The following is a 13,438-nucleotide window of genomic DNA, read 5'->3' on the forward strand; positions in this document are numbered from 1 at the left end:
CAGAAGGAAACTATTGTTGTCAAACAAAGCACCAAATCAGCGCTATAGGCTTACACTAGATCTTGACAAATTACAACAGATTAAGCGATTAATCACAATGGATGACTAGGACCATGGAACACGCATCCATCTCAAGGTTTCTGTCTTGGAAGAAGAAAAAACAAATCTGATTGAGCACAGACGCATAATTGGAATTAAAAAAGATAACCAGAATTGTGTCAATATCAACCAACGTACTTCTGAAACGGGAACGGTATCTTATCAATACAGTCTGCACCTTATCATGTCGTGACTTACCTATTAGCAATGACTTTGTGAAGTTTCTTCTTTCATTACCAGTTGGTATTTATCCATGTCGGGGGAACATTCCACGCTCTTCAAGCGGCGCAGCAGTTCATCCAGTAGTAGAAGTCACATCAAAATGAAAGCCGAGTGCTTCACACCGATGGACACAGGTCGAAGGGACAGCAAACACATAGAAAAGTTATTAGTGAAGTGGAACAAAACGTATAAGGACGCCATCAAGATCCTTTTGTTAGGTAAGTGCGTACTAGACAAATTTCTATTCTTCATAATCTGCAGTGACTTAGTGCAACTAGTTTCTTGGTAGTTAAACATAGAAGAGTCAAAACGTAACCTTATGATTTTTTTAATTAGCAGAGTATTGAAAACACTTCATCACTTTTCAACATAGGCTTTACCACGTTCAATGCAGGTCTGCCAGAGTTTCACTAATTCACCACTTCCGAGGGAAAAAAATATTCTGACTGACTGCGTAACCACAAATGCACCTCAACGGAACTTCTATCCACCTAGTGTCTCCTTAAGGGAGACTAAACACACTATAAACACTTGGTACTAGGTCCGGTGAATATGCAAGATGTGGTAGACGCTCCAAACGAAGTTTCGTATATTTTAACGCTGGTATGTAGCCCCGCGTTATGGTGCTGTAAGAGCACACCAGAACTTTGCAAACCTGATTCTTAAGCAGATCACAATGCGACTCGTTGCGTCCTCTGTGCATGTAATGTTCGAGGATTGGACCTTTAGAGTCCTAGAAGAGCGTGAGCATCATCGCAGTGCGAGACCGACCGCAGCGAGCTGCGTCAGTCAGAGTTGACACTCCACTTTTAAACTTCTGTGCCACTCATAAATCTGTTGAATCGACACACAGGAATCCCTAAACTCCATCTTCATCCTCCGATGAATGTCTGTCGGTTTTGCACTCTCACTACCCAAGAACTGGATAACAGCCCACTGCTTCTCTGTGGCGCATGTCTCCAAGAGGGCGGCCATCTTGGTGTGGTCCCTGACGTCACGTTCCCCATCAGACCACGCGTGCTGGTATGTACAACAGAAGAGTATATACGATGTTAGTTATAAGTGCTACGTTCATTTGCTACTACAAACACTTATTTATAAGGGGGGGATTTGGATATCACATAACAGCACATGAAGGAAGACCTAGTTTCAATACACAACAGACCACATAACAATCTCTCTCTAAACGTAAACAAAACTCCATGTATGATAATTAAGAAGCCAGCAACAAAGAAAGACGACAAAGTACTAGATTGTGAGGGTAAAATAGTTTAAGAAGTGAACTTCAATGAAACCACTGTGCTCCTTCATGAAACTCATGAAAAAACACATTTGAAGGAAGACTCACGAAAGACCCTTCATAATTACCCAGTACACTACAGTCTTAACCACTATCACATGTATTTCATATGGAATTTGCATGCATAATATTATCTGTTGGTGGTCACTTACTCTTGGTATGCTATTGTTCAAAGAATAACTTTACACTTCTGTTATGTATACATTCTTTGAAATCTTCTGCAGCTCTGTCTAAAGTATCTTCCTCGTATCTTGTATTTTATAGCATACGTCCGCTATGAGTCCACAGTGCCTACTGTACTTTCGTTTCACAATGGGTGTGTACAATTGTAAATGTAAGCATTAAACAAAGATGATTGCAATGAAAAACCGTGGTCATTCCAGTGCAGTATGTGAAAACTTCCAATAGGGGGATACCAGTAACTTTTCTTGAAGTAATATAATACCCCTAAGTATCAAAAATTAACAACCTTAGAAGGCAATTCCCCCTTCAAATACCATTCTGGGTTTATCGATGGTTATTAAGTCATGCGTATGGAACATATTGCGATCTTAGCGTATACTCGGCTATAATATATTCTTGTTTGTTCTTTTATAAACACTCAGTTAACTACTTTACATTTACCACGCCATTTCATGTTTCCCAGTAATATAAAATCTACAAAAAATAAATAAATACTGGTGTGTTCGCTCTACTTAATACACATTTCAACATTTCCAATCCTATAGTATGTATTTGTTTGTTTGTATTTTTGTTATTTAGCGTCGCTTTTCTGCCAATTTTGGCTAATCGCAATGAGTGATTGCTTCCATGTCATTCTATACATAAAATATAATTTTCCTTCCAGGTGCTGGAGAAGCCGGTAAAACAACAATATTAAAACAGATGAAAATTCTACACATACAGGGTTTCGACAGGAGGTGAGTGCGTTTCATTTAAAATTTGACATTAAAAAACTACTTCAGTATTGTGATGCTTCTATCCATATCTATTCTTTCCTATGACTGTAGTGCTCACGAAATTTGAAGTATATTCAACAGATCTGGCAACAAGGCCCTTAGTTGCCATGACAAACGGTGCTGCCATCTGTTATCAAAAAGTTACCGCAAAATCGGCTTTAGTTCCCTCTTAATGTTTAACGGCAATACTATTAAACATTGTAAATAGCCTAGTACTTCTAGATCAGTATTAGTAAGTTAGATCTCCACCACCAAGAAAATAAATTTGTTCATCTGAAGACGACGGAAGTAGTGTTATCTCGAAATGTAACGTTGGAACAGGCAAAAACAGGAGCACAGAGAATGGATAAACCCCAATTGACATTTCATGATCGTATATTAGCTTTTTTTAAATGGTATGAGCATATTCAGAGCCTCATTCTAAATTGATGAAGTACATTAAGAATACACCTTATATTAAATCTAAAAAAAAAATATGGAAACCTTAACAAATTGTTTTTGATTTAACAACAATTTTTAGGATACCGACAGTGTCGTGCCCAAGAGGGACTGGTGGGGGTCATTCCTCCTTTTTTCCCTCATTCCTAAAAATATAGAACATCAATTCCAAGAAAAGATTATAAAATATAGGGCTGACCAATTAAAAAGAAGTAAACCCACTTACGAACATCCCGAGTACATTACTGGATACAGACACCCATATGCCTGAATGCTCTCCCCCGCTACTTTCGTCATATTTCCAGCATGGTGTTGTTATTTCTTCTAGTGTACTATTATAGAAACATGTCACGTAAGTTGAGTATATAACATTTACTAAAATACAGCTATCTTATTGCATTACTTTATAAATCGAAGCCACTACAGCTTTAAAGTTCGAGATGGAACACACATAATACACCGTGTCCATAAATATACCATCATACTTTAAAGTGGTATTACGTCGCTTTGGATAATCGTATTTAAATGAAATTGGTGACATTTGAAAGAAAAACTCAAATATTTTTGTGCATGTCAACAATGGACACCAATATCAGCAATGGACAACAATGAACGAGATCAAACATATAAACTGAAATAAATTCACTGCTGACAACAATGGACGATGCGGATATTTAGCAGGCAGGCAGGTTACATGTGAATGTTTTCCTTTAAAATTGTGTTGTTATTACAGAAGATTTAAGAACGTAGTTGGTGTGTTTTAGAATATCATTACACGCAGAGTTTGGTGAACGTGTTGGTGTGTTTTATCATTCCACGCAGAGTTTGGTGAAGGTCTTCTACAATTGGCCGCCTAGGTCACCTGACTTGCCGGTCTGTGACTTTTTTTATGGGGTTATATAAAAGATTGTGTCTATGTACCCCCATTGCCTCAAAACCTGCAAGAACTGCAAATTCGCATCACTTCTGCAATCCAGTCCATCCCTGTGGATATGTTGGAGCGTGTGTGGCATGAATGGGAATATCGCCTTGATGTCTGCAGGGCCACTCGTGGGGGCCACATTCAATGTCTATGAGTTGCAAAATAAAATATTTGAGTTTTTCTTTCAAATGTCACCAATTTCATTTAAATACGATTATCCAAAGAGACGTAATACCACTTTAAAGTATGACAGTATATTTATGGACACGCTGTATATTAAATAATAATAGTATGAGTATGTGTATACGGTATATAAGTGCCATATAAATACACAAATATTACAACAGATTAAGGTTTATTATTGAATATGTATGTATTATTTATCATATTTTAACAGTAACTGTGTAATTTGAATTTTTCTATAATGGAAACCAGATTGTAATTTCTAGAATAGTAAACTGGTTCCCTTAACACTAACATTGGCAATAAATTTGAAATTTCTAAATTTCTAGTGAAAATTTATAAAAGTACGTGCTCACTATTAGAGTAGGTACTGAGAAAGTGGTGGTGAACAGGTTTGCAACCATTTTATTAGGAGTACCTACGTATTCCAAAAAGTTGAGAAATGATTTTTTTGTTGTTGTCAGGGTTACATATTACACTCTCTTTTTCGAATCCAATTTCTATATATACACATATTTGTTTCATACCCGTTCAAACAACCTGAGCACTTCATTTCAGTTTATCAGCTTAGAAGGTTAAGTTAGATTACATGAACTTATTTCCAATCATATTCTCAAATCCCAAGATTACTTCCTCATTCTCTCGGCACGCCAATGCTTAAATTGCATTTCGTCAATGACAAAAGTGTGATGGCAGGCATGGAAAGCTGTTAATCTCCAAGGTGGATCCGTCAGGGGCAGTGAACGGTTATTGGTTTATGGGAAATGACGTCAAACAGAGGCATTTAGGTATGAGAAAGCACAAATTTTCATTAACGCAGCGCTGGATCTTTGGCCTCCGCCATCAAAGTCGTTTTCGAAAATTCTTCGCCGTTAGAAAAACCGCCATCATATTTCAAATTCTAAAAAAATAACATATCTTTAGAATTCCTTCTAGAGAATCGTTTTTCAACCTATGGGGCGCGACCCACTGCTGGGTCCCGAGGGGGCGTTAGGTGGGTCGCGAAGTCGGGCTCGAAAATGTATTTACTTTGTCTTAAAAAGCTATTAGATTTCAATTACTAAAATATATTGTTTTAACAATTTAAATTCAACCCGTGTTGTACCTAGTCTAAACTCTACATTTCTGTCATTTGCGCTCTACCATTGCTCTTTGCCGGCATCTCTCTGATGTTGCTATCGATACTGCTTGGTTGACAAAACTAACCGCCTATGAACAAATGGATGTTAAGAGTTCACTGGGATTTGTTTGTTAGTCTTTTAAATTATATATTTACTTTTCTAGAATGAAGTAAATGTAATTTGTTTACGCAAACGTAAAAGAGGGCTTCTTAAAGTACTCGATGTTAGCAAAGATATGATTATAAACTGGGTGCACACCCTTACAAGTAATTCTGCCGGCGCCCATGCTTGTGGGTCCCATGAAGTGTAATATCACAGATAAGGGTATATATACCCTTAAATAACAGTAATATCCTTCAGTGGTAATATCCTTCAAGGTGAGTCCCGGACTGAAAACGGTTGAGAACCACTCGTCTTGAGCATTCAAGTGAATTTTCGGTGATTTGCTTTCGCAGTGGTCAGTGTTTGGAAGGAACTAGCCAATAGTAACGCAGTTACAAGTAACAGTTTCTTTTCTTTGAAGAATTCTAACTGTAACTAGCTACTTTCAAACGTAAGTAACTGTAACTGTAAAAGTAACCGTATCAACGCAATTACTTTACGAAATTGTTAACTTGAAATTTTGTAACGTGAGGAAGAGCTAAATTTGGATACTCTGTTTCCAACTATGTGTCTTCTCTGCATGCTAAGGTGAAAGAATTCATTTGGAATGTGGTAGTCAAGACAGAAAGAAGTCAGTGTTTAAAGACAGAAAGGGTTTAAGGTATATGCATATACACAGGGTGGCGTATATTGTATTTACCAATTTGATTTGGCAACCCTGTCAGAATGCACGTATGCATGTATGGCATAGAACCATCCATGGAGAGTTGTGAGACAGGCAATTAGTATACCACGATCGCCATGCACCTGGTTCCAGAGAGACACAGCATTCTGAGGTGGGTCAGACAGTAGAGAGCCACGGGTAATGTTGTGATTCGCCAGTTGCTGTGAAATACGTGCTGTTCTACAGGACATGTTGAGACAAGCGTCACGAAAACCTTTCCACATCGCCTCGAACAGTGCATCCAAGCAGAAGGAGGACATAGAGGACTTAATTTTAAGGTGCACTGATGTCTGTGTTGTCCATATTGTACATTGCATTAAATGCATCTGTGTATAATTTTATTTTATAACCATGTAAAGTTACTACAAGCGCTCACCGCCTTTCCGTTGTCATTTAAAGTTGAGAGAGAGTAAAATGAATGATTCAAGCAAAGCTGACTCCTTGTCCACAAATATGAAGATTTTATATTATGTACCAAAAACATAACCAAAACACGTCTAAGCCTTCATATATTTATTTTATAACAACTAAGATTGATTGATTATGTGTAATTTGTTTACAAGAAAAATTCCAACAGAAAGTAATTGTAAAAGTAGCTCACAGTTACTTTTCACGCACCAGTAATTGTAACTGATTACTTTTTAAAATTAGCAACTTGATCTTTTACTTTCAAAAGTCAACTTTCCGATACTGGCTGTTTTCTAGATATATCTGACAGAAAATAGTACTATGATTTGGTTTCTTTGGTTTCTTGAGAAGGGCGCTTTTCTTCGTTCACATCAAAATATAAGTTCGTGTTCACCATTGGAGCAGGTACTGAGGGAGTAGCTTTGCAACTATTTTATTTACTCGAAATAGAGTACGTATTCCAAAAAGTTGAGAAATGAGCAGGTATTCTTGTTTATTTACACGACCATTATCAAATTGTCATTGAAAATTCCTTTCCTTATCAACCTTGATGTCCATAGTATTTCACGGCCAGCCTGGAGAAAGATTTAATAATTCCCCTGCCGGAAATAAAAAAGAAGTTACCAGCGAACAGGTGAAGATTAAGCCACACGAATGACGTCATGTCCAAGCCTAGATAAATCGTTGTCGGAGGCTTTATACGCCTGAAAATAATGGATTAACTCCATCAATCAGCCGACTTCTTTTAAAAAGTGACAATGAAACACGAAAAAAATAATGGTCATGGAAATGAAGATACTTTGAAACGTCTTTGGAACACATGCGAGAGAGACAATATCTTCAAATTGATTCACAGAATCGGATCAAACCTTCCATCAATGACAAGCACTTTAATGTCACGATGGTAATGTGTTGTTGTCGATAGGGACTCTTTCCATTCATTTGCTCACGTGATCAATGCAATGGTAAATCTTTCCCAAGAAATATGTAAGCTACGTGGCTTCAGTTGCGAAATCGTTATTTTCTAAAATCACTGTTAAAGATACATGTTTTACATGCTGTTTCTATATGCTAATATATGCGCTACTCAGTTTTGAGTTGGTTACACTGTTGGGGAGAGGGAGAAAGATGTTGGTTTGCCTTGTAATCAAGAGATCCCGGGTTCGATCTCCAGTGGAAGCACATAGTGGTTCGGATCCAATTTTAAAATACAGGTCCAGCCTATCTGTGCATTACTAGTGGATTCTAAACTAAGTTCGGTGTACTGTCTTATCGCTGAGGACAAATTCTCCTCTGAAAGGGCGGGGGTGCGGGGAGTAAGCCTAATCGGGACTGGACCTATAGTTTAAAGTGGGATCTGAACCACTATGTTACTCCACTGGGTATCGAACCCGGGACCCCTTGATTACAAGGCGACGACGCATACATAAATGTGATCAAGGAAGCTTGAGTTCAATTTCCGTTGGAGACACATTGCGCAGTGACCTTGATTCTACTTAACACTACAGATCCAGTTCCAATTAGTATAGGCCTCCCCGATGGCGCAGGGGTAGCGTCGTCTAATGGTAATCAAGGGATCCCGGGTTCGATTCCAGTTGGAGACACATAGTGGTTCGGATCCTACTTTAAACTGTAGGTCCAGTCCCGATTAGCCTTACTGTGCATAAAGTGGACTTAATACTCCAAATCAATCGATCAAAAACCAATTAGTCTATTTGGGCACAATGTTAACTGAAATAGAAATTTGCTACTACAGTAAAACCTCGTTAATCCGAACTAATGGGGGGACAAGATGACCTGTTTAACGAAGGTCCGGATTAACTGAAATAACCTAATGAACAGTAGAAAGTGCATTAAAACTCCGTTTATAGCAACAAAACACGTTTATTATGATGTATTTAAATGGCATAGGCCTAAATACACTATACAGTACAGTACAAAGTCTGCGGGAAATAAAATTTAATCAGTGGTTGACTGCCTTTTTTTTGGGAAGTTCTCTTGTTGACTTCTAGTCACATTTAAAACCTTGCATTCTGTTGTTTTTCTTACCTTTTGCCTGTCCGGATTAAGCGAAGTCCAGCTTATCGGAGTTCGGATTAACGAGGATTTACTGTATTTTCAAAATGAATCCTCCTTTCTCGTTTTTGCTTACATTATTCTTGTTACTCATGTCATGGCACTTTGTACGAAACATCCTAACGCCGCAGCGCAGGATGTGACGTCATAAAAAGAATTCCCCCCAACTTGATAAATAACGCAGATAGTATTATCTTAATAGGGTACGCCTTGGCTTCGTGGGCAGATATGCGATCTATACGAACACTGGAAGTACTTGACACTTCCTGTTTGCGACGTACATTTCTCACTCGTTAGTTTTGCATTTAATTATCCTTTTTTTAATTATTATTATTTTTATGTTTGGAATGTATTCAAACGCGGCATTCAGCCGTCCATGTAATTAATGCTCGACGTCTATCCAGAGAAAAATAAAACCGTTGTCCAATCACTACATCTGATTCTAGGAGACCCAGCCAATGGACATTTTGGTTTAAGTCCGTGCGAAACTTCAAGAAAGTTTTTATCCTTGAAAAGACCTCCTCCTCCTCCGAACAGATGGACGGGGAGGACATAGCTGAGGCTAGGTTTACGATGTTGCTACATTTTTGTGTTTCAACTCTCCCCCGCTCCTCTTGTGAACTTTACGCACAAAAGTGATTTCTTTATCGACCACCACTGTCATTTCCACGTACAGTCCAGCAGAATTAACTTGAGAGAAATGGTTGCTCGGTGAGTGATGCAACTGCACTCTAATTGGCTAGAGCGGGGTGACTTCCCGCTGTAACGGGCCAACGGAAACTATACAAACTCTACTCTAGAGTTTTCGTTGGCCCGTTACAGCGGGAAGTTCCCCGCTCTAGCCAATTCGAGTGCAGTTGCATCACTCACTGAGCAGCCATTTCTCTCAAGTTAACTCTGCTGGACTGTAGGCATCCTTACAAAAACTGGCAACACCCAAGGAACACGTGGTAGCCACACATCTCGTCAAGAATGTGAGGAAGATAAGGGGCGAGTTTCTTTAAGTTTGCCCGGAACTGCACTCAGAATTCTCAATATAGCCGCGACAGATCAAACTGTGACTTCCAAGGTGTTAGACGTAGATGTATATTACAAATTATTACGTTAATGTTTATTTTAAAATATTAAGAGAAAATCTTCACCATTAACTGCTGATAATACGCGTAATATAATCAACATAGCTATTTAGAAAAATAAGTAAAGAGAAAGACATTTCGTGTTTCAGGAAACTCAATAAATCAGTTAGCAGATTTCTTGAATGTTCATTCTAATCGTATAACTAAAATTTACTAACTTCTCTGTGCATTTCAAAGCCGCTGTGCTACAACCGATATCACATACCACTTTTCCTGATGTCAGAGCTCGAAGTTGTCGAGGAGGAGGGGAGGGATGATGTCATTAGGGGTGCCATCCCCGATGCTGCTTGATTGTTGCTATGTCGAGTCACACAAATATTCCATAAATATTTGAACGTCGTGAAACAGTTTATCAGTTTTTTTTTCAAGAATTCAAATGCGAGAATCATGATAATAAGGCTTGAATAATGTGTAGATTTTCTCATTTTATGTACTTTTTTCGTTAAAATTACTGATACATTACTATCTTTTTATTCAACAAAACATATACTTAAAGTATCGTTAAGTAGTTATTGTGAATAAAGTTCCATGTATTGTCATGATTTGCATTAACGGCATTTGAGAGCTTGAAACATTTGTTTTACGTGGCAGAGATTGAGGCTCATGCCTTGTTTTACACTCAAACACAACACTTCTCTTAATCTACATTAGATCAAGATATCAAAATGTAATTCACTCAAAACAAAGAGCATACATATAGCCTTAACAAGAGACAAACAACAGTAAGGAATGCAGATCCTATAAACACACACACAGATATATATATATATATATATATATATATATATATATATATATATATATATATATATATATATATATATATATATATATGATATGTAGGCCATATTTTCATCGTTGTTAAGTACAGGCATATTCTAAATATACACCAGTAAACTGACACCAAGAATGCAAGTACGTAGAAGCATAGTCAAAGTGATGAGATGAAACTAATATTAAAATCTCATCTAGTTATTTCTAATTAAGGTCACTCAACTAAGTAAAATAAAAATCCATAAAAAATGTTAGCAGTGTTCATTCCAGTAGCACAAACTTTTGCGCTTATAAAGCAGAATATTAAGATTAATATTCAATATCCAACTGATCAGAGGATTCAATCCTATAATCAACACTAAATCATCATTCCAAAAACGTTCTCCTTATTCCAATCTTAAATTACTTTGTTATTCCTGTTCTCCCTTCCATCGCTGCTACCGCCATCTGCTGCTGAATTCTTTATTTCATGCGAGACTGTATTCCAGTATCGAACCACTGATACAATAAAAGGGTGCGAACATGTTTGCAGGTGGACAAGATAAAAATAGGGGAGAACATCTCAATCACAACTTAAAAATAAGGGACAAAATTGCAAGAGATACAGCAATAAACATTTCTACTTACCTTTTCATCTTGAGAACAGTTTTTCTTACGAATGAACGATGCTGTAGATGTAGAGGAAGAAGATACTTTATTATTCCTTTTCTCCCGTCCATCAGTGCTACCGCCATCTGCTGTTGTTGAAAATTCTTTACTGTAGAATTTTCAACCTGCTTTATATTTATTACCATTATCCTATAACCACACATGAACCCGTCTCGTCCTCTTTATATCATAAGACTTAATTTACGTTTACCACTTACAGTAAAACCTCGTTAATCCGGACTAATGGGGGAATAAGTTGACCGGTTTAACGAAAGTCCGGATTTACTGAATTAACCTAAAGTAACAGTAGAAAGTGCATTAAAATTCCGTCTATAGCAACAAAACACGTTTGTTATGGTGTATTTAAAGAACATAGGCCTTTGTCAGTACTGTGCAGTACAAAGTCTGCGGGAAACAGAATTTCATCAGTGGTTGACTGCCATTTCTTTGGGAAGTTCTCTTGTTGACTTCTAGCTATTTAAAACCTTGCATTCTGCTATTTTTGTCTTTTGCCTGTCCGGATTAAGCGAAGTCCGGCTTATCGGGGTCTGGATTAACGAGGTTTTACTGTATCTTGAAACATGCTTAACAGAACATAAAACAGCACGCTTGCTGGAAGGAAAGTAGAAATAGTGCAGAGGGGTAGCTGTCGCAAACAGGTGGGCAAGCGAAACTGGAATTAATATCTGTCCCACAATGCACCGCCATCAATGAAAGAAAAGTTGATTATCTAGGCTTTCAGAAACGTGGATGCATTGGGGAAAACATGTAATACGGGAGAATTGACGTCGTCCCGGAAAATATTGTCACGGAACACGGTGCATATAACTTAAATAAGACACGGTTCTCTTAAATATAGAACGCCTGACAACTTGGTTCTCATGTAATTCAGTGTTGTGAGTTTTTATTGCTGAAAAATTGAAACTTTTTGTATATCATGTGGGCAATGAATGTTTTTCTGGGGGACAAAATTATTCCGGTAGGTACGAAACTTTATCTCTGTTGCCAGGGCCACTTGATTCTAATTTACAGCCTGTCCGAAGTAGGTCAACATTTAAATCACACTTAAATTTCGCAGATACTTTGAAATAATGTAGGTTCTTGACCCAATTCATGGCTCTGATTTATATGATTATATGTTTATTCTTTCATGTGCGAGACATAAGCTGTACGCACTACATAATATTTGGATTTTTCTTCTACAATATATATATATATATATATTTGCATTTAGTTTATCTTTTATACTGCCTCTTAGTTTGTCCCCTATGTACACATTCTTTCCCCTCCCCTAACAGCTCATTCACTCATATTTTAGTTGCAGTTACCATCATTATTTCTTGCTGAACTGTATCACATTTTGGTCATTTGTGAGTTCATTAAGAAAAAAGGTTATTAGAAACTACACTGTAGATAAATTGTTTTCGTGTTGTGTTCACCAATTTCAGAAGGCTTCACCGAGTCCAATGCAAATTATGCAAAACTCAATAAACTGACCAAGGTAGAAATTTATTTTATTATAAAACATAAACTAAACGTAACATAGGGATGATGTACGACTTAAGAGAGAGAGAGAGAAATGCGATATTTAAACACACGAGAGAAACAGGACGTGGCATAGAGTGGGATGAGGCTAAGCACATAGGAAGGGAGAAGAGAATGCTAGTGAGAAAATGGATACAGGCCAAGGAAATAGAGAAGAAAGGGGAAGAAGACACAATGACTTGGAATGGAGGACTGAAGATAAACAAAGAATGGAAGAAGTTGTTAGAAAGTGTGTAAAGAACAAGAGAGAAAGAGGAGAGAAGAAGAAAGAGGAATGAAGAAAGAAAGGATAAGAAAAAAGAGCGTGAGATAAAGAGTCCAACCACTTTCCAGATGAAAGGAAATGTTTAGCTAAATCGCCTGTCAGGTGAAAGTACAGTTGACAAGGGAAGGCCACCTGCTGGAATGTTCTAGATAAACAACTTTCTAATAATCTTGTGTCTGGAGGGGAGTGATTTTTTGTGTGTATATATATTTTGCTGTTTTGTACCTTGTTTCATTTGTACTTGGTACAGAGTCTGAAGAAGACCTTGCTACAAGGTTGAAACGTTACGTTTAGTTTACGTTTTATAATAAAATAAATTTCTGCCTTGGTCAGCATATTGAGTTTTTCATATCATGAAAACAAGGCTTAATGGTGTTACAATGCAAATTGCATGTCATGGCAATTTCAATCGAAAATTGAAGGATGACACATTTTACTTTGTAACTCAAAAATTACCAAAACGTCACTTGCCATGTTTTATACCCGAGCCCTTCAATTATAAATACCGTAAAATGT

The 13,438-nt window shown here is 37.4% G+C and overlaps 1 protein-coding gene across 1 annotated transcript in view; it reads left to right on the plus strand.

The window, feature by feature from the left end:
- The first annotated feature begins 347 nt into the window (after positions 1-347).
- Galphaf (G protein alpha subunit f) overlaps positions 348-13,438 on the plus strand; it is a 30,346-nt gene continuing 17,255 nt past the window's right edge. Inside the window, exons 1-2 of the mRNA XM_083142427.1 lie at positions 348-539; positions 2,469-2,541. Coding sequence (XP_082998553.1) covers positions 353-539; positions 2,469-2,541 — 260 coding nt within the window. The 5' untranslated portion in view covers positions 348-352. The remainder of the gene's footprint in view (positions 540-2,468; positions 2,542-13,438) is intronic.

This window comes from Lepisma saccharinum, chromosome 21 (assembly GCF_977018435.1).
Source record: "Lepisma saccharinum chromosome 21, izLepSacc3.1, whole genome shotgun sequence".
In the NCBI taxonomy this organism is placed as follows: domain Eukaryota; kingdom Metazoa; phylum Arthropoda; class Insecta; order Zygentoma; family Lepismatidae; genus Lepisma; species Lepisma saccharinum.